The 21431-nt window shown below is 39.2% G+C and overlaps 2 protein-coding genes across 2 annotated transcripts; both read right to left on the bottom strand.

Annotated features, from left to right (window-relative positions):
• Nucleotides 1–2877: 2877 nt before the first annotated feature.
• On the bottom strand, nucleotides 2878–12510 carry LOC129356877 (uncharacterized). Its single transcript, XM_055026415.1, has 8 exons — nucleotides 12202–12510; nucleotides 7926–8062; nucleotides 7267–7831; nucleotides 5508–6093; nucleotides 4802–4863; nucleotides 4625–4712; nucleotides 4438–4541; nucleotides 2878–3700 (listed from the first exon to the last, which is right to left on the bottom strand). The coding sequence occupies exons 1-8, from the start codon at nucleotides 12376–12378 to the stop codon at nucleotides 3245–3247; spliced, it is 2175 nt and encodes a 724-aa protein (XP_054882390.1). The 5' UTR covers nucleotides 12379–12510; the 3' UTR covers nucleotides 2878–3244.
• Nucleotides 12511–13522: 1012 nt separating this feature from the next.
• On the bottom strand, nucleotides 13523–20089 carry LOC129356869 (protein FAM98A-like). The gene is made up of 8 exons (XM_055026409.1): nucleotides 19964–20089; nucleotides 18846–18994; nucleotides 18492–18626; nucleotides 18034–18215; nucleotides 17711–17791; nucleotides 17513–17629; nucleotides 16451–16618; nucleotides 13523–14741 (listed from the first exon to the last, which is right to left on the bottom strand). The coding sequence occupies exons 1-8, from the start codon at nucleotides 19999–20001 to the stop codon at nucleotides 14094–14096; spliced, it is 1518 nt and encodes a 505-aa protein (XP_054882384.1). The 5' UTR covers nucleotides 20002–20089; the 3' UTR covers nucleotides 13523–14093.
• Between the last annotated feature and the right edge of the window lie 1342 nt (nucleotides 20090–21431).

Raw genomic sequence — 21431 nt, 5'->3', positions numbered from 1 at the left:
AGTGGTCGGTCAGGCAGGTCTTTTCTCAAATACATCACTTTTGGTCAGTAATGCAGTCGTTTTTAAAGGATAACCTTGAACTTTTCTGTTTCATGAAGCTCTTTGTCCAAGCTTGTCCTCTTGCTGTCTGTCTCACCAGCTGACAGACAGAATGCACTTTTAACATTTAAGGTTGACTGATATTAATGTTTACTGCTGTCACTGCTTTTGTGCTTTTGCTTCCTCCTGGTGGGTATTCCTTGTTGGCACCATCAGCGTTCATCTGGATCTTCTTCCTGTCCTCTCAGATTTCAGCCAATTGAGACATATGGTTCATTTCATCGTAATTGCTGCTTTTCGTTTGAATTGTTGCAGTTTGTTCTTTTGTGTATCACAGTTTGGCTGGTGAACGTTGCCCTTAGAGCCATCCGTTAAGACCCCTGCAGGGTCACAGAGGTGCTTTTGTCTGTGTCCGGCGGTCAACAGGCGAGAGACGAGGTTCATCCTGAGCAGTCTACCCGGATATCGTAGGACAAGCAACCACTCAGGGACACACTCATAAGGATCATTTATAGAGTACCTGGAGAGAACCCACATTCACAGAGAGAACATGTATATTGTGTGAAGTAAGACCCCAGGCCAGGACTTGAACCCATGACTTTCTCGCAACGCCAGGTAACAGTGCTACTAACTTTTTCTTAAATGTGCTGTATAAATATGTTTGATTCGATTCAGAGCCTGGTTCCACTGGAAGATCTTCCTGTTGAAGGCAGCTTTTGTCTCCACTGTCACCCTGTGCTTATTCCAGTCACAACATCTCAGTGACTGATGTGACTGGAATGAAGTTGACAGGATGTAACTAGTGTAGAATTGGCTATGATACTACATTAAAAAAAAAAAAACTGAAAACATCTGTATGATAAATCCTTGTTTCCTACTAATGTGAGTTCTAGTGCTAGTTCATAAAACCTTTCCAGTTTTTGCACAAACTGTAACGTCCATTTAAATAATACATTCTAATGTTTAAAGCAACAGGACAAACCAAAAGACAAAACTTTTAATTGTTTTACATAGTTTATTTTGAAAGTTTTCAAACAATGTTAAATTTTTCTTCCCTTTTTCTCACTCAGCTTCTTCATGAGAACATTCAGGTTGCAGAAGGCATTAAAAAATGGCCTCTCCGAAGGGAGTCAGTAAACCAGAGAACCAGTGAAGTTCTGGAACAAAGAATGTCCATCCTTCACCCACGTTGGGTGTTAAATGTGTTCTTGATGCAAATGTTTGAGTTTCTCCTGCTTGTGTTATGGGAGATGTTTATTGTGTTACTGAATGGGATTCAGTCTTGAACACCAACTCTCCCAAAAACTCATCAGCTCAGAAATCATGAAAAGACAAAATACATTTGTGCTGCAAATGTTTCGCTGTGTTTGTCCTTTTGGATGAAGAAACGGGTCAGAAAATAATATATTGAAAGTAGAAAAAAAAAACATCTTTATTTCTGCTTTATCTTCCATAAGTCTTTGCTTCATGATGAGAGCAAAACATCAAGTCACTGCAGGAACACTCACCTTTTCAGAGAAAACTTTCTCCAGCTCACCGTGTCGAAAACTGTATCTGACTTCTACCTACAAATGTAGAAAATATTAGTAAACTGTCATTTTCATCTCAAAAATGATCATGTAGTATCTTGAAAAAAATACATTTGCAGATTAACAAAAATACAACATATGAGCGCAGAACAAAGTGAAGGGTTAGGGGTTCATATATAACTAAATGGGCACTATGTGGCTCAGGGGCCACAGTCCTCAACATGGTCATCTCTGGTTCAATTCTTAAGGTGACAAACAGCCATGCATGCACACACACACACACACACACGTCCTTCTCTGTAAAATACCTACCAAGAGACACCAATTCACGTAACTGTCATGTTTTGTGTTTTGGACTGTAGGATGAAGCCTCACATGCACAAGAACATACGAACTCCGGGCCGGGATTCAAATGCAGGACTTTCTTCCTGCAACGCAGTTGGACAACCAACTGTGGCGCTGCGCAGTCCAATTTGGTTTCAACAATCTTTATATTCATAGCCAAATTCAGTAAATAAAACAATTCCTCAGGCTGCACATGCCGTCATGACAATTGGGGAGAAAATGGGTTTTGTTTCAATAAATGATCAGTGTAAAGGTGTATAAATGTAGGTAACTGCTCTATGTATTTCACATTTATGCCCCAAGCAGATTCTCAAAAAAACTTTAATTATTGTGAGGAAGACAACAAAAGTATTGATCACCCTTGGTGACGTACTCATGCTTTACGCTCTATTTAGAGCTAGGTTTTCAAATGACTGATCTTGTCTGGTTTCATATCAAAACACTTGACATTCTCCATATGCGACAGTGGGAGTTACAGTGAGGAATGTTTATGTCCATCATACAAATGTGACAAGATTGAATCATCACTTTTCAGATTCAGTGAGTGTTTTGCGCTCTTCTGGGCCAGCGGTGCAGGTTGATTCGCAGAACCAGGCCCTAATACCAAAGATTACAAATCTGCAACTGTGCCTGTTACACCGACACGTCACGACGATCCAGGTTTCAGACAGGATAGAAATATGGTCTTTTTCCATTATTATGAAAAACCACTTCAACAATTACATCTGACTTTTCACACATTTTATTACAAAGGTTTGGGTTTTTTATTTACAATATCACAAGACAGACACGTGTCAGGTTGGGAGTTCTGATAAAAAATAGGAAAATAAACAAGAACTGAAAAATACTCTAATAAATGTGACGACAATTAGCCATTTGTGATGTAAATAAATGGAACCAGTAAAGATCGATGTGTTTACAAGGTGGACTCAGAACGCAAGGACAGTATGACATTTTGGAGACATTCCCACCGTCAGCCAACATCAGGTTCCATGTTAAAACTACAGACTGAGGAATAAAGATAAAAAGATGAACGTCTGAAAAGAAAGGGATTAAATGCATTTGCCTCAAAACTCCAATCCGGGTTGTGACTCCTACCACCATCCCTCTCTGTGACACACACAGACACTTCTATGTTTTTTCTCTGTGCAGGAGAACTTACCAATGCAGCAAAGTCAGTGTTGGATTTTTAGGGTGAACTTTCTTCGCAGGTCAGAACCAAAGAACAACAATACAGAAAGTGGCTTCTTAATGAAATTTAAGACCTGAAAGTTTTAACGTTGAGCTGCAGCGATGCGTCAGCATTTCCAGAAAGCCATACTCTACAAACACTAATCCTTACTCTTCTTCTTCTTCTTCTTTTTCTCCTTCTTCTTTTTCTTTTTAGGTTGTCTGACTTTAGGTGATTTCTCTTCTTCACTGCTGTCACAGCTCTCAGAAGTTTCCGTCTTGTGCTTCTCTCTGCTGGTTTTGGACGATTTCTCGCTGCCGACCGGTTTCTCTTTGCCTTTCCCGTGCTCCTTGTTCTCTTGTTTCAAGGTGACACTTTGAGGTGAAGGCGTTAGCCCTCTGTTGACGGTTATGAGCATCCTCTCCTTCTTCATCTCTTCCTGAAAGCAGATGTTTGCCTGCTCAGACCTGCTGTCTCGTTGGCTGCTCCGGAGCTCCTTCTCATCCTTCCAGTTCCGCTGCAGCTCTCTGTCACTCCAGGAGGCTGAATGGGAGGGCTGGCTGCTGGTGCTGCTGCTGCTGTGACCTTTGCTGTCTCTAGCATGCTTGTCCAACCGCTATAAAGTATAAAACAAATAAATAAATAAAAAAGTCAGCCCGAATTTAATAAAACAGGAGTGTCAAGATACCAACTTGTTGACATTCGGAACACATTAAAAGCGTAAAGCACCTTCCAATAGGACGACTCTTTACTGTAGCAACTAAATATTGTTTGTAAAACGCAGCCAGCAGGTGCCCCACAGCACTGTGGCAGAAAGATCAAGATCTCTGGAGAGATCTGAAAATGGCTGACAGAGCTGGAGAACTGCAGAGAGGAGAATGGACCATACTGTCTAAATACAGGTTCTGTTAAGCTGGTAGCATCATGTTGGAAACACGGGAGGCTGAAAAGTGGGTCAACAAAGTATTAAGCATAAACTGTGATTACTTGGTTTTCTATTTATTTGTAAATATTTTTTAAATCAATATTGTGATAATGGGATATTTGTGTGTTGAATCTTTAGGAAAGAGTTAATAGAATTTGGAATAGAATTATGTTAAGCACATTTTATGCGCTTCACATAAAATGTGAAGCGCAGTAAACACTTTCCAGATGAACTGTACTGACATTCCCTAGGCAGGCCAAACTGTCCACATTTTTGTCCTTTTATAGCAATTGTTTACATACAGGTTCAATATTTTTCTATGATTTCAGACATTTATACAGCAGACAGGTGACTGACAAGTAGACTGGATGGATAAAAGTCATTTACTACCTAATAAATCGGGCACAACATTCAGCACAGATACTCACACTTTGGTGGAAAGTTGCATGGTTTTCAGCAGAATTCAAATCTCCAATGAATTCCTGACATTTCTGGCAGTAGAACCCAACTACTGGAGAAATAAAACCCAGCCCTGGAAACAGAAAATAAATGCTGCAAAGTGTGGTGGAGACAGGTTTTACAAAAGGAAGAAAGCCTACAGGGAAAACTTGTTACCTTCATGTCTAAGCAACTCCTCCATTTCTGCCGCCAATAATTCAATTTGCTTCATTTTGACTCTTTTCTTGTCACTGTGGTCATCTGACTGTAAAACATGAGGTATGTTTTCAAGTACAAGTGTGAAAAGATGCGGATGTTTAATTTTATAATCACGGTTGCTTGAAAATCTCTTACCTTGTGTTTATCAGATGAGGTCAGGGACTGCTCAGTACTTTTAGTCCGTTTCTCCTTTGTTGCTTAAGGAAATCCGACAAAACAGATTTCAGTGTATTGAAGACGACAACAAAGAAGCTAACGCATGGGACAATTTTAATTATCATTATGAGCATTTCACTTTTTTATGTCCACTCTTTGCTTTGTCAGCAAAACTAGATAAATAACTGGAAGATGAGCTCAGAGGCTTCAGGGTCAAATATGCAGCTGTATGATAAGAAACAAACTCAAAAATCAGGATCTCCTCAAGATTCAACTCCAAATCAAGAGACAAACAGTGAGGAGCCACATGACAAAAGCTCTTGAGTTACTATCAGCAAGTGACATATTATGGTCCATTGGAAAATATTTTAAAGGGGCCAAAGGCAAATTAAATGTACATCAAATTCTCCAAGTTTTATCAATGAGGAGCTATAGGTAACAGTGGCTGTGAGCAGGAAGGACCTCCTGCAGTGATTTGTTCCAGCAGATCTGAGGAAGCCTCTGAGTGAAGACCCTCTGTTGTAGAAATGGTCACATGAAGAATCATTTTATTCTACATGCAATAACACTGATTTAAATTCACAAAGATAACCTCGTCTTTGACATTGGGCGACACGTTCAGCTGCATACTGGAGAAAAAAATGGCCCTGTTGTAACAAACAAAGACGAGAGAGAAGGCGCTAACCTTTAATCAGAGACTGCAGAGACTCCAGAGCTTTCCGAACATTTGGGTTACTCAGCGTCTCTGCTGTTGTGTCAGAACTGAACAGTGTACCAGGCATGTCACTGCCCTCCTTTTGGCCTTGAGTCTTCATCAGCATTTTGCCAATATCTGATTTTCCACCCAGGCTGTTTAATATATTCTTGATTTTCTCACATTCTATGCTATCAAGACTGACGGAGGAAAAAGTCGATACGGATATCTGTTGGGGGGATTTTGGATCAACCAATTTATTGAGCCCACTGAACAGGGACGTGTTCTGGTGACCTCCAACACCAGGAAAACTGTTTTTGTCCACTTTGACATGGCCTCCATTCTGAGGTGGTTCAGTCCCGTACAAGAAAGACTCCTCATCTTCCAGCTCACCGGCCTTCTGACCGGACAGGTTCTCCTGACCGTTATCATTGAGCCAAGAAAAGTCACTGCCAACTCTCTCATGAGGAAGCAACATGCTGTCGCTTTCCATCGATGTCATCATGTCCAGACTGTTCCGCTTCTCAATCCTGTACTTAGCAGCAGCACTTTCTAGCTTTTTGGTTTCATCAGAGACCTGTGCAGAACGAAAACAAAATTACTTATAGCGAATAACGAGAAATATTAAATTGGTCTGGTAATAAATGCATTCTCCATGGTCAAATTTTGATTCATTTCTGTCATATCTAGAGTGTAATACATACCCTTCAAACACATAAAATTTCATATTTTATGGCTTTACCATTACATTCTTTTTACAATACATCTATTTTTGCACTTGAAATCAAGATTGTATTTTGTAAAGTTGGGTTCTGTGAGACTTTATGACCAGATGGCATTTAAGATGAAGAGCATTATATAAACTCATTTTGCTCCACTGGCTTCACAAACATATGAAGTTGAGTGACAGTAATACATACCCATTGATGCTGGTAGCGCTTTGCATGAATGTGATCAAATTAATTTGTTCATGAGCGAAGCTTGAAACGGAACAATGCCACTTTTTCAGTGGAGAGAACTGAGCGCGTCTTGACACTCGCCATGTTTCCATAAAGGTTTAAGTATTGTGTTGGAAAAAGTTGATTGGAACAGTAAAATTTGAAGAAACATCCTGAATTTTGCATAAAAGTTTTCACACTCGCTTTAAGAGGCTTTTGCTAAAAAAGACTAAATGTGAAAGAAGTGAAATGGAAACACATTTTCTGAGCAAATTTGTAGCAAATGTTCCCATCCATTATAGTAATAATAATTTTAAAAAATCCCATCAGGGTATCATCTCTGACCTGAATTCTGAACTCTCGCTATCCAGGACCTGACTGATCGCTGAAGAGCTATAACGTCTTTGGATTGAGTCTGATGCAAAATGAGCCCATCCTCTCAAGATCAGAGAATTTTGCCAATTTCTGATCACTTCAATTTGAGAAATGTTTCCCCGATTTCAAAACTTGCACTGCTGTAATTCCAGTCTCCAGTGCAGCTGCAGAGTATGAATTCAGCTTCCAGATTAATATGAAAACTCTGAGACATTTGATTGCACAAATCAATTTCTGTGTTCATAATTTAAATGCAAGTTACATGCATCTGTTTGACGTGTGGTTGCACGATGTGGATTTTCTGTTTGACTCATTGAATATTAACCAAACTGAATGAAAGTGAAATGCAGATGAATTGCATTATTTTCATTTTTTAAAAGTCATGGGTGACAATATTTCAAGATGACTCAGTGAAATCCTAATGGCTGAAGACTTACCTGAATACCAAGGATTGCATCTTTGAGTGCTGGTAACCGTTCTTCCAAATCTTTGCTCTTCATGACCATCTTCAGTCCTTCTAACAAACTATTTCCTGTCAAATTGTTACTGCTGCTGTTGCTGCTATGCACAGGGCTCCTCTTCCTCTTTTTTTCAATACTGGCACTACGGGACTTAGACCTGACTTTGCTCTTACTTCGTTTGTGACTCTTTTTGCTCTGACTTCGGCTCCGACTGCGAGCCCTACTTTTGCTTCTAGCTCGACTCTTTCCACGCACACAGCTTTTGCTTCTTCCTTTACTTCTGCTTCTTCCTCTGCTTTTGCTTCTTGGTCGGCTTTTGGCCCGAGACCTCCCTCGACTTCTGCCCCGACTTCTGCTTCTGCTTCGACTCTTGTTCCTGCCAACATGCTTCTGGAACTGTGGATCTGCTTTGACTGCTTCTTTCAGGTCTTTCGCAGACTTCAATGCATCAAACAAATTGTATGTCATATTCCCTTTGAGATAGTCAGGTAGAGGTTTGTTGGCCGCAAGGCATCTCAGAAATTCCTCTCCAGCCCGATCACTAAAAACGAATAAGAATGCATTTCACATTTTTAAAGAAATAAAAGTACAACAGAGTTCCAGTGGCAGCTTCAAAAAAATATTCACACATATACCTGTTGTCTTGAGGGTGGCGTTTCACAATTAAAGGATTCCACGGTGGGGCCTGATGACGTTGCAGTTCTGCCGAAGGAACAAGCTGCTGGTTGCCTCCCACTATACTATGGTCTATAGGGAAGTTGCTACAATGGGGCTGAGAGTATTCAGAATTCATGTTTTAGTGACATACAAAATAAAACTTTAACAACCATCAGTATAGGTGAAAGTGGTGGGGTCGGAAGGGGGTCTCATTGTTTGCTGGTTTTCCCCATTTCTTTGTAAATAGTTATGATTACATAAACTTGTAAAAATGGTCATCTTAAATATTCAAAATATTTGAATACTTTAAACTTTACCCATAAACGAAAACGTATTTTAGTCTTATTCTTAGAATGCTCACACAAGAAGCTAAAGAAAATATAAATGTATTTTCCATACATGTGTAGCATCTTTCTGTATTGATTATTATAATTATTTATAACCAAACTTGTCTCCAATAAAAGCATGTCTTCCAACATATAAAAGGTAAAAAATTTTCCATTTAATTGATTTTAAATGAATACAGTCTGACTTGGCTCTCACTGATGCAAGCTTTCAGATGTGTGTGGTGGTGAACTAGCTAGGATGTTTGGCAATAAAGACATGGTCAAGACAAAACCGTAGACTTAGCTTGAAAAGTTAACATTCAGGCCTCTGCTATCTCTACTGCACCACAGCCCTCCTCCCTCCAAAGCGGAGCCTGCCAACTACTCGAGAAATGGAGGAGAAGCAATGACAGATTGCTTCTCTGTCATTGCTTTAAACGGGAGAAGGGCGTGAGCAACACCTACACATGCAAAACTGACATTGCTAAGACCTTCCTCCCGGCTTTAATTGGTTGTTTCTGACCATCTGTGTATTTCTGTAAATGGCTGTAGGGTGACGAGGAGGAGCCTGGGTTTTTTTCCACATATTATTATCTGTCTCATATTTATGTCAGACCAGTAACAGTTTTGAACAAATATGTCAAAAATAATTATTTTTATAAAACTTGCCAGCCGCAACTTTAAAGTTGTTACAAAAGCTCACCCCAAAACAAAGTGAATTACAAAAGCAAGTTTATAAAATAACTACAAAAGGTCACAACAAAGAATGAAACCATTGGCATTATTACATTAAACAAATGTAGCATCAATTGTTTGAAATGAAATAAAACTTAATGAAGTAGATTAAACAAAAACATTGCGATTCAAATTTATAGTTTAGGAAAATGATTTTTGGAAATTGAAGAAAGTTTTAAAATAACTCAAATGGTATCCTACTGAACATCAAAACTGCAAAAGAGTGGTAAATACATATTCAAAATTGCTGAAACCACAGATAAACACAATTAAATCAAACATTTCAGCTTTTAGTAGAACCACCTGCTTTACTCCTCCATGTGCAGATTGACAACACTGAAGTGTCGGAGATTGATCCGGGTCCTGATCTCCACATTTGATTGTGCTTTTGCTCAACGACAAAGTTCTAAACAAGCTTGAAATAAAAGGGTAAACTTAACAAACGATCACTTCCAAAGTTAGAATCAACGTTTGCTACAGAATTTTATCTTAAACTGCTTAGCTGTTAAATAAAGTTTACAATGTCACACAAATGCACAGAATGCAGTCATAAACTGTACAAAAATTATTATAGAACAATATGCATGACATAGCCTTCATATCAGTAAATTGATTTTTTTTTTTTTTTTTTTTTTTTTAGCAGTACAACAACAAAACGTGAACCGGAGATACTTAAAAAACATCTAGAAACACATGAATAATACTAATATTGACCAAATGAAAGACAAAATTAGAATGCAAATTTTATCCAAGTTAGAACTATGCAATGTTAGGTAAGTTTACAAATTTCTCAACAGTTCAGATTTTTACACATCTCCAGTTAAATGCATTAGTTTCTCTGAGCCTGTCAGCCGGTGCTGAATAAGCCACAGCAGAAACAGCTGAGAGCAAAAGTCATCGACAGAACCGAAGCATCTCTTCAGGGGTTCTGTTCACTTTTAATTTTACCCTGCAAAATATGAGAAACACGCATCATGTCATTTAACACTTCACTTTGGCATAATAAAAGAAGAATGTAAAAAGAATAATACAAAAACTTAAGAGAACAAAAGTGTGGAATAAGCTAATCTTGCAAAGTAGGCAGCTAAAGTTTACCACTGAAAACATGTGAACTGAATATCAATGAGTATACAAGATATGTGGTGGAGAACAGTATTTAAACAACTAATGTTCATGTCAACTTACTCTTTCTGGCACAAGTTGTCCATCTTCAGGAAAAAAATAACCGTTTGTCGCAACGGAAGAAAAACCAAAATACGTAAATGGACTGCAGAAAATCTTGCTGTCGGCTGAGAAAGGTACAAAACAACAATATGCCATAGATTTTAAGAAAACGTGTCATTTTAATTGGCTTTTTTATACATCTTTAATAATTTTATGACTCCTACAGGTTGGTATGAAAACCAAAAGAGTTCTTCGACAACATTTATAGGCACCTCGAAATGTGTGAAATTTATTCGCCTCACTTTGCATCGACTGGCTGGATTCAACGAATTTTACTGTTATTATACAAAGAACAACACTAACCACGCTTTTCTACCCTGCTCATGGCCTGGCACTCTGCCATTTCCAAAAGGGTTGGATATACTTCATTAGTGTGCATTTCATCTTTTAATTAGGTGTAGTTCTAATTGGCAAAACAAACCAAATTTGTTTCTCATCAGCATTCTGCTCTTACAGTCATTTCAGTTACTTAAACGTCACATTTAGCTCTGGATGAAGGATTTTCCACAACCAGAGACGACTGCAGGTGTCTTAATATTGCCAGCCACGGCCATGTAAGCTGCATTTTGCCATTTTAATAAAGTTCACATAAAATGAACATTAGAAAACTAAAGATGTTTAATCATGTTTCAAAGCTGTTGGTTATAAAATATCATAAAAGCATCTGTGTGTGTAACGATATCACCCAAGTGTGTGGAATCATTTTATTCCATGAGCTCAGATTGCACAGATTTAAAATTCTGTCTCAGTGAAGTTTCACTTTATAAGATGCTCACCCCATCAGAGCTGACGGTGCCCATGGGGGTTAACATCCCAGAGTTTTTGAGGCAGAGAAGAAAAGAAAATATGGATTCTTTGCTTAAATGCTATATTACCATCCCATGATTTTCTAACATTTTCTAACTACTGCACTACCATAGTGTAGCAAAGTGCATCCAATCTTTGGGACATACGTTTACTGTCAATATTGTGTGAATTATGTTTTGTGCCTATTATTAACTAGATAAGATCAAAGAAGCTGGTTGCAAAAACACACCATGGTTTTGAGGATCAACATAAGCTGTGATTTCATGCAGAATCCATGGCTATTCAGTCCAATTCATCTTATAAAGCACACTTGAACACAACAAATGTTTGATCAAAGTATTGTACACTCAGGGGATAAGTAAAGATATAACAATATCAAGTTAAATAAAAGACAGAACATGAAAGAACAAACAATATATGCTGCGTCGATTGCTGGGAAAATAGATGGATTTCAGAGGAGCCAGTGAAGGAGCTGCTTAGCATGTAGAGGCCACCTGGTTCATAACCGAGGGGCCGCTACAGCAAGAGCCCCATCATCTCTGAGCTTCTGCTCTCACATAAACTAGTGATTTACCTTTCAAAGACTGTTTTCGTTCACTTGAAAATCTTGTTTCACTGAAAACATTTATGCATTTGCAGTTTTATCTCTTTTTTTCCTCCTTTTTTTAACATATTGTAAATACTCTTTTGATCCAAAAATACATATGCACATTTTTATACATTAAAAGCTGTACTCAGGTAAGCATTTCTTGAGTAGGCGTATGCTCTTTATGATATCCACTACACAATTACTGTGCAAAAGATTTTAAAAAAGAAAAAACACTAAATGACAGTCAATTTCCTTCAAACTCTCAGGCTATGGCTCTAGTTTACATGTCCTCCATTATGGAGGATACCAGGAACATTTAAAAACTGTCATAATATACAAGCACTGCAAACAGCTCATGGTTGGTATATTTAGCAAACAGCTATAGTTTAAATAAATCTGATCAAAGTAAACAACAGGGGTGTTGACTGATTTCATATTCTGATATATACTCCAGTAATAGAAGCTGTAGCACAACAAAGACTGAATCAACCTGCTGCCTGTGTGAAGCTAACAGCGCTATTAGCCATAGAGCTATTAGCCATAGAGCTAGCTCTGGAACAAGTCGGTACGTACACTGAGGAAGTGGCTTGCTGGCGGCCTGCTGAACAGAAAACGGTTATCCGAAAACGGTCCACCGTGTCCAGGATGAGGCGGGGGACAGGCCACCGGGGGTCTGACATGCAGACCGAGGGGCGGTGGAGAACCAAACGGCACCCGTGGCCTCTGAGCGGGTTGGTCCGGCCGGTACATGCAAAAGCGCAGAACCTCCCAGAGGTCACTCTGGGCTCACGTTTAAAGGAAACGATAAATGTCAAGTCTCCGTAGAAATTGGCCAGGTGTGATACCTTCTACAGTACAAACAGGCTGCAGAAGCCACCGGAACTACAAGTGACGAAACTTCTTATTTTTTATGGCGGTTGGCAAGCGACATTCTGATGTGCATTACCGCCATCTACTGGAATGGAGTGTAGAGGATGCTACTACATATTCTTCCAAATAAATAAATACATAAATAAACAAAAACTTGTGTCCTTTCCATCAATTTAATTCTCTTAAGACAATTCATAAAAGAACAAAAATATTCAGAAGTAAAATTTTTGTCATAAATATATATATTTAACTGTAATTTATTTTTCTTGTAATCTACATACTAATTCCCTTCTATCAACAGAATATTTAGAACAAAACAACAAAACATGTTTCACTGTTTCTTCTTGAAAACAGAAATCAGTTTCCTGTTGGATGTTTTCCCATTTTAAATAATGTACTATTTAACAATGTGTGACCAAAACGCAATCTGGATATAAGTTTCCTCTTTTCTACTTCGTCCTGTTCTCCTCATTGCATAAACTTTCCTTTGGATACTATACAGACACCTAACAGTTCCATCTTCTTCCCACTGCTTCTGCCATCTTTTCTTAAAGATGGCAGAAGCCATCTTATTTACTGAATGGTACCAATTAATAAATTTTTTGTCAATTATTTTGCATATTTATCTGCCAACTCATTTCCTTTTATTCCTCCAGGTGATGGTATCCATATAAAAATAACTCATAAACCCATTGCCTGAATTCTATAAATTAATAACTGAATCTCTAATAAAAGGCCTGGTCTACGAATAGAATTTTTTTTTTTTAATGAATATGATGATTAACTCGAATCACAACATATTATACTTCTTAATGGACAAACTTCCTCAATCCGTTAGTTTGCATGAATACATGTTAATTCTGATTTACGAATGATTTTCCAATTGATCCGTAACAAGGCATCAAATGGATGCATCTTTTCCCAGGATTTTGTTTTTATTTTGGTTGATGTTCCCTGTTGGGCCATCAGTGGGAACCAACACTAAATACTGCAAACTGTGCAGATGAAATCATCACACTGCTCGATGCAAAAAAGGGATTTTTATTCCTTTTATTCCTCATTCACACATCCATACAAACCTTCCAACATTTAGAACTGTATCCACACAGCTGTGCAAGTTGGCATCTTTTAAATAAGTAACTCAGAAATTTCCAGTCAAATATACTGAAATGAAATGTGGACTGGAAAATTGACACCGCTTTCAAGTAATGTTTGATTTCAGTGACCCTCCTGTGTGTGGTACACATGTGCACTGCACACAAAAGGTGCACAAACACTGACGCGTGAGGAACACTTTCTGCGTTAAGGAAGAACGTTCAGTAAGGCCGATTGAACTACCAGGATGAAATCAGCACAGCAGAGTCCAGCTACTCAAGCTATTTCAAATAGAGCTGGAGGGCAGCTTCAAAAACGTATTAATAAGGCAAAACTGAAAACATACCAGGACGCAAAAGATTATATCTTCAATTACTTAACAGTCGACAGAGAACGTGACCCAAATAAAAATATGTAGAGGACATATTTCTTGCTTCCGTTTGCTGAACCTGCTCAGATAAGGCTTTTCTCTGAAGTTCCTGAATTCAGTGTTCTGATCTTCAGCTGGTGTAGTGTCTGCCTTGATTGAAGCCAGCCTGGTTGTACTGCTGCCCTCCATGTTGGAAAAACTGTTCAAACTGTCCTCCTTGGTTGAAGTTCTGACCGCCTCTACCCCCCCAGCCTCCACCTTGACCTCCTCTGCTGCCTCTGCCCCTGCCCCCTCGACCTCCACGGCCACCGCCTCTTTCCTGGTGCCAGCCCCCGTCCTGGCTGTAACTGTTGTTGTAGTTCCCACCTCCCCCATGAAAGCCCTGATCCTGGAATCCTCCTTGGTTGGCTCCCCCTCCCATATAACCTCCTCTCCCTCCTCCTCCATGATAATTTCCTGCGTCTTGGTAGTGACCCTGGCTGTACCCACCTCTCCCCCCTCCAGCTCCCTCTCCCCAGTTTCCCTGCACCTTCCCTCCTCTCCCACCGGCTCCTCTGCCCCCCCTGTCTTCATGTCCGCCTCCACCACCTCTTTCATAGCCTCCACGGCCACCGTATGAAAAGTTATCATAGCCCCCTCTGCTGCCCCCATGGGACCCACTGTAGTGCCCTCCACCTTGAGGGGCATCCTGACGTTTCTGCCAGGACGGCATCTCTGGAGGCGGAGGCTCGATCTCGCATGGTCTTCCACCTCTGTCCGGCACTCGGCCCATCAGAACCTGAGGAGCAGAGTCAGATGTTGTTGAAGTTGTTGAAAGCTAAAGGGTTTTTAAGTCAGTGAGATAACAAAAGGAAAAACAAAACAGTCAGCGTTAGATGTCTGCAGACTGTAATTTGTGTTATTTATAAATGCGTGTTGCGCAAATCCAACTTCTATTAGTTTTATATCGTATTATAATGTTATATCCTCAGAAACATATCTGGAGTGTTCCTGTGATGCATTCACGCATTTTTTACGAAATTGCCCTCTCGTGGCGACCGATCAGGAGGGCCTGCTCATTCACCAAAGGCTCTGCCTCGGATCTGCAGTCCTGCCCCACAGAGCGCCTCTCCTTCAGAGAATTTGACTGTGACCAACTTCTTGCTGGCAGTTACATCTGTGCTGTTGTTCTCATTTTAAAGAGTAGCTGATGCACATACATTTGCCTGTGTTCAACAACTGGTAACAGAAAAATTGTTTTCCGAGATAATCCTTAATTAGACGCTGAAAAAAATTTTTGGCCTCATTACTGGAAATTTTTTGTCCATTTTTACTTGTCCATCAAACATTTAGCTCTACTCATTTTCCCTGGTTTGATATGCAAGTCTGCATATGGTTGGAAAAACAGAAGAGCATTAGCTGTTGCTGCTCTTCCTGCTGTGAAGACGTGTGTGATTAGTAATTAGAGATGTGATTGGGTCAGCTCAACATAAAGTGATCCAATGAGACATTTTTGGGTTTGTAGGTGATCATAAAAAAAAGGCCCAAAAATATCTAATTACCTGTCCAGCCCAATGAGTTTCACATATATATTTAAATATGAATTGGTTGTTATATTTATAGTGAAAATATGATCCACAAAATGTTTTGTTTGTAGTTTGTGGGTCAGAGGTTGTGCTGGCATTAAAAATATTCTGTTATAATCTATTTTATCAGATAATTTTTATGATGCTAATTACATAAGCTATTCAGTCGAATGTCATTTTCATTCTATCTATTTAATATTCAACAAGTTGAGCAGATTATCGAGATTCTATTACACAGAGTAAGCAAACTCATTTTTTCCTCTGAATTAATCTAACATGCCATTTTAATTCAGATTTTACTGCTTTTACTTTGAGACCAAACGTAAGCAAATCTCCAGGATGAGTGATTGAGTGGAGCAGGGTGGGGTTGCATATGTATTTATTGTCCACTGTGCTGTGGTTATTGAGGCCTAATTAACTTTTACACTTTAGTTTCTTTCCTCCAAAGGGAAAACTGCCTTCTCTTTTACCTAGACTATAAATAGACCAACAGAGCACAGCATTCTCATTTAGTTTTCTGTTCTGCATGTATTGTTCACTTGTTCAATGTGTCTCTTCCGCCAAAGTTTGGAATGTGGTTCTGAACCAGACGAGCTGCAAAGTTTCCATAGCTCTCAGCGATGTCAGCATCTGATCAGCAAGATTAATTTAGTTTAGTATACAGGTAGTACACAAAATGAAGATGGGAGTTTTAACATTTTTATTGGTTGATTTAGTTCCCTCCACCATGTACTCTATGCATAAAGTTGAAAGTGTCTCTCACGTTTGCACCAAGTACTCGGAAGTGTGAAGTGTAAATGTACAAGACAACTTCTGGTGTGGTTATTTTCCACATGGCAGAAATGATGATTACAATCAAGGAAATAATGAATCCCTGATTTAATAGGAGGAAAACAGTGTGACGCTGTTGGAACACACCCACCTTATTAATGGCACAGGCTGTCTTCTCTCTTATCTTGCCACTGCTTGTACGAAGGATCTTGGAGAAGTCTTGTCGTGCAGCAAGAAGGTGAGCGACAGAAATGTTGCTTTTGGTGAGGAGGGCAGAACGCAGTGGCTGGTACACTTTACTCAACTTCTCAGCTTTGATCTTTAATAAAACATGGGAAAAAGGGGGAAAAAAAAGTCTTCATGCAGGCCTGATTTTGAGGTGTTCCCTTTTATTGCTGCTGAGATTTTGTGCGTCTAAACTGAGATGTTTGACCATTAATCTTTTGTGTTGAGGTTGAAAGCCCTCATCTCTGGATAGCTTCACAGATTTTCTATCAGATTCAACCCAGTGCTTCTTCAACACAGTGAGATTTGGAGAAATCAGCAGAACTTTGTTTAAAAAAAAAAAAAAACCTTCAAAGACCTTCAGGATGACGTATTAAAATCATATTCATACTTTCAATCCAAAATTCACACAGAAAATTAGAAGACTAGTTCTGACCATTATAGTCCATAATGAGTTCACTGCATCCCGTCTCATACATTACACACTTATCTTCATATAATCTACAATTGAAAGAGGAAGTAGAAAGTGGGATATTTTGAACTCACAAAATGTGACAATTCCAGAATGTATGCAGCTAGTTTTTTTACAGTGTTCATTTCCATTTTGTTATTAAGTTAGACAAAATGTATCCTTAGAAGTCATAAATAGTAAAAACTACAGCAAAATGATATTACTTAAAAATATGTATTTTTTTTCATACAAAATTTGATTTTAATCCATTTTTATATCATTCACATTTCCTTTCTTAAAACAAAATTACAAATGACAGGAAATATTTGTCAAGAAGTTCCTCCTATGAAACATTCTTGTAAAACAAGGTGGTCAGCTCTGAATTGGCTTCCAAAACCCTGAGAGAGCATTGAGTTACATTTTCCAAAAATGTGTAACTCTTTAATAACAGCACAGTCAAAATCAATTCATCAGTCAGCACTATTAAAAAGAACCAAATACATTTTGTGCATGTTGATGCCTGGATAAGCAACGTACCTTGGCTCTTTCAGACCAGCCGAAGGACTGCACGGTTACATCAAGACGTTTCAACAACATCTTTCTTCTCACTTCATACTCATTTACAAGAGCTTGGTTTATGGCCTCAATCTTTTCCTGGATTGAAAAAGGGAGCAAGGAGACATCCACTCACTTTCTGCCAACTGAGAATTATTTGTTTCATTCAGCAGAATTTACCATATGGACAGGTCCAAGGGGCTTGTTCAGCAGAGGTTCTCCGACATGATTTGGTGGAACTCGACTTATGGCTTCTTTTAACTGAGATGGAGAAAAATAAGAATTTTTAAAAAGCAAAATAATGTATGCTTGCATAAAAATGATCAACAGGTAAAATCTCCTTCTTGGAGCATATTCACAGGCTGATCCTGCTGACAGAACAGAGTAAAATCCACTAAACTGATATTTATTTATTGTGAACTTGTACATACCATTTTATTCCATCTTATGTAAAGATTTACAGTTAGTAATAATTAAAAAGTGGAGCTGCCAGGTAGACGGACCTTCTTCTCGATTCCAGAAAAGAACTGGAACATGGTGATGTTGGATGGAGGTTTGGACATGCCCAGCGCCATGCAGATCCCCTTCAGCTCCTGGAAGACAGGGCTGCCGGATTCCTGGGCTTTCTTCTGAGGCCTGTTGACCAGGATCATTCTTGATGCCTCCAACTCGGACACTAAAAAGGCTGAAGAAAAAATAGAAACAGCCTTTGTCGTCCAGCAAATAAGAAATTCAGGTGTTACACGGTTGGAAGCCCTCGCAGCTCAGCGGTGCTCCGGCCACACCACCAATTTACCTACCAATTTGCGTATTTGTGTATAAATGTGTGCATGCTTGTGAGTGGGTGGAAAAAGTGCTTCGAAAATGACTGGAAATATTTGAATTCCTAACATGTACGTCAACGTAGCACAACGAAGTTAAGTTTGAACAAAAACATGTTAGTGTCGTGTAATAAACATACTGATTAGGAGCAGACAGTCAGTTCTGCTCAGAAACCTCTGGTTGATGTCTCCAGTGGTCAGAGTGCTGTAAGGGCAGGCGAGCTCTGACAGAAGACCACTCATCTCCAGCTGGAACCCCTCTGCCTCACTGGGACCTGAGATTTGGAGCAGAAACACACACCCGTCACAGGTTTGGTCTCGTATATGAGCAAAAAAATAAGTGACTGTTGCTTTGTCTGGAGATGATAGGATATGACTAACATCGTGGAGGTAAGAGAGCCATTAAAACGCTATGGCAGCGCATGGCTTCGTGAAAAAGTCAGGAACACCGGTGCAAGCAGTGCCAAAGGTTAGAGTGCGGCTGCTAAACTTACAGTTAGTAGCATGGACATTTTCCTCCAGCTTGTGATACAGTCTGAGCTCGGAGATGATCCAAGCACAGAGCTTGGTGAACTCCGGGGAAGCTGCTCCTTTCATGACAGCAGACTCCAGAGCGCCATCCTCCAGCAGAGGGCCCTGGTAGCTGGAAGAACAGGACACATAAGCAGCTAAACCACAAGAAGCCCTGATCAGTTCAAAATCACAACTCTTATTCCCTCACAGCAGTGTCCCTACACATGTGTGTAAGATAATTCCATACAAGCATCACAAGAACTCCCAGTCCTTCACAGCCCATTTCACTGGATGAGTGGTTGATAATCAAATAGATGGATAGGGATGGAGAACAGGTGAAGATTGATGAATGATACGACGAGTCGATGACAGATAAAATGATAGATGGACAGATGGAGAAGAGACACAGAGGACAAGAACATGGATGACTGATAACATATTTAATAACAGATCGAGAGTTAAGAAATAAAAGAAAAGATTGATACTACTAAATCAAAAACATGAAAGGCTTGATAGATCAAAAATTTAACCAGACATAGAAAAAAATGCTGATTTCTCTGCGCTGTAGAGGATCACTGTCCAGTGGTTCTCAATGTGGTAACAGTGATTCTGGACAGGCACCAGCAGAAATAACCCACCTGAACCTTTCATTGGACATTCTGCCATGTTGCCAAGCAATCAGGACTTGAACCAACTTCTAAACTCTGATGACTTCCAGAAATATATCACATATTTCTATGCACACATTATATTTATAATGTTAGCATAAATCCTGCTTTCTAGAAATCTGAGCCCTTAACATAAAGAGCAGGCAGTCAGCGGGGCAGCCCATTCTCGCCAAGTTCTGCTGACGCAGCTTCATGCGAAACACCTATACCAATTTGGAGCTCAGCTTACACCGCAATGGAAACGTTGACTTCTCACTTGAAGCAACAGAATAGCAACATCGCTTCTCAGCGGATGTTTTTGTCTTCTCAGATTAGCATTCAGAGCTACACACTGCAGCGGCTAGCAACCACAGGACAGAGAGCAGAAGCTCTTTATGGGTTTATGCGCTCAGCTCTACGCCCACCGCGGGACTGAAGCTTTGTTCACTTACCCTAAATCTTCCAGCGAGACGAGAATATCATTCTCCATCTCAAAGTTCTGTGATGGAAGCCGAGGTACCACAGGGAAGGTTTCTCACAGGCACTCAGCTGTTACACGTTGAAGTCCGCCTTCTTCGTTTTTGTTTAATAACAGTTGGAAAGCGCCCTAATTACCGCCCCCTTGTGCTTTATCTTAGGCACTGCATGTTTCCCAAGACAATCTCCTTCTATAAGGTGTTTCCAGAGTATCATGAATCATAACATCTATAAAATTTGGAAGGCAAACGTTATAGACTTAAGAAAAGTCACTAGAAGTCAAAGTTATGAGTATAAGCACTGGAAGAGTTTGGTTCTGTTGGCAGAAAATGTAATGTCCACAATGACACAAGAGATGTATGACGACTGCCCACTAAATGTGAGGCAGTCAGATACACATATGGACAAAACAGGTACAGTTTGTTCATGAGTAGAGGGCCAAAATACCTGCTGAAGGCTGCAGTAGTCTCACTGACAGTTATAGAAATTGTTTGATTGCAGCGATTGCCTCAAAAGGTTGTGCAACAAAATATTAAGTTAAGGGAATCATTTTTGTCCACGTCTGTTTCATGAGTTTACTTTTTTGAATAAGTCTATTGAAGCATGTTTGAAAAGCAATGTCTAACTTTCACTTGTTCAGTTTTATAGAATTTTTATTCATGGCACCCTTTGTCAGATTCAAGTTGTTTCTGTGACCATTGTGGGTTTTTCTGTCATTGAACGAGGCATACCAACAATCCTGTCCAAGTGTGTAAATAGGCGAGATTTTTCAGTACTGCTTTCTTGCAGCAACTTCATGCTCTTTGAATAAAGCTACACTAAAATTCAATCCCAGTATAGGACTATTGGCTGACTAAAGATATACAAATCATAATTTCCTTTTAAAATAATGCAAATAATTTTAATACATGACAAAAAAAAGGTTTGAACAAGTTTCTTACTGAATTTTGATTTTGTAGGTTTATGTCAATAGATATGGATGAGTATATAATGAAAAGCCAATTAAAACGAAATTGTCCATTCGTTATCTAGGACACTGTTCTTTGCAGGGTCAGATGAGGAACTCATGCTCATCTCAAGCATTCAAAAGTAGGGAGGTAGGATACATGTAACACAAAAATGGGCAAACAGTACAAACAAGAATTCAAAAACATATTCGTAACTAAAGATCATTTAGATTAAAAAGTGCTTCTCTTTTGGGTTAACTTAATTTGTAACTTTCTCATCATCTAAAAACAATTCGAAACATTCATTAGAAGACCTTTAGGAAATGTTTTTCTACACAATTACAGCTATGTAATTACATTCACCAGAAATCACTAAGCCATCTATCTCCCAAGTCTTGTTTGTGCCAACATGTGGTACTTGTGCATTCAAATCATTCTTTTTAAAAAGATCCACCTTTAAAACAAATGCATAATTCTGTACTTGCTACATGAAATA

Source organism: Poeciliopsis prolifica, unplaced genomic scaffold (assembly GCF_027474105.1).
Source record: "Poeciliopsis prolifica strain line A6 unplaced genomic scaffold, Auburn_PproV2 SCAFFOLD203, whole genome shotgun sequence".
Lineage (NCBI taxonomy): Eukaryota > Metazoa > Chordata > Actinopteri > Cyprinodontiformes > Poeciliidae > Poeciliopsis > Poeciliopsis prolifica.
The sequence above is the reverse complement of the archived record's forward strand: the minus strand, read 5'-3'. Positions and strand labels throughout refer to the sequence as shown.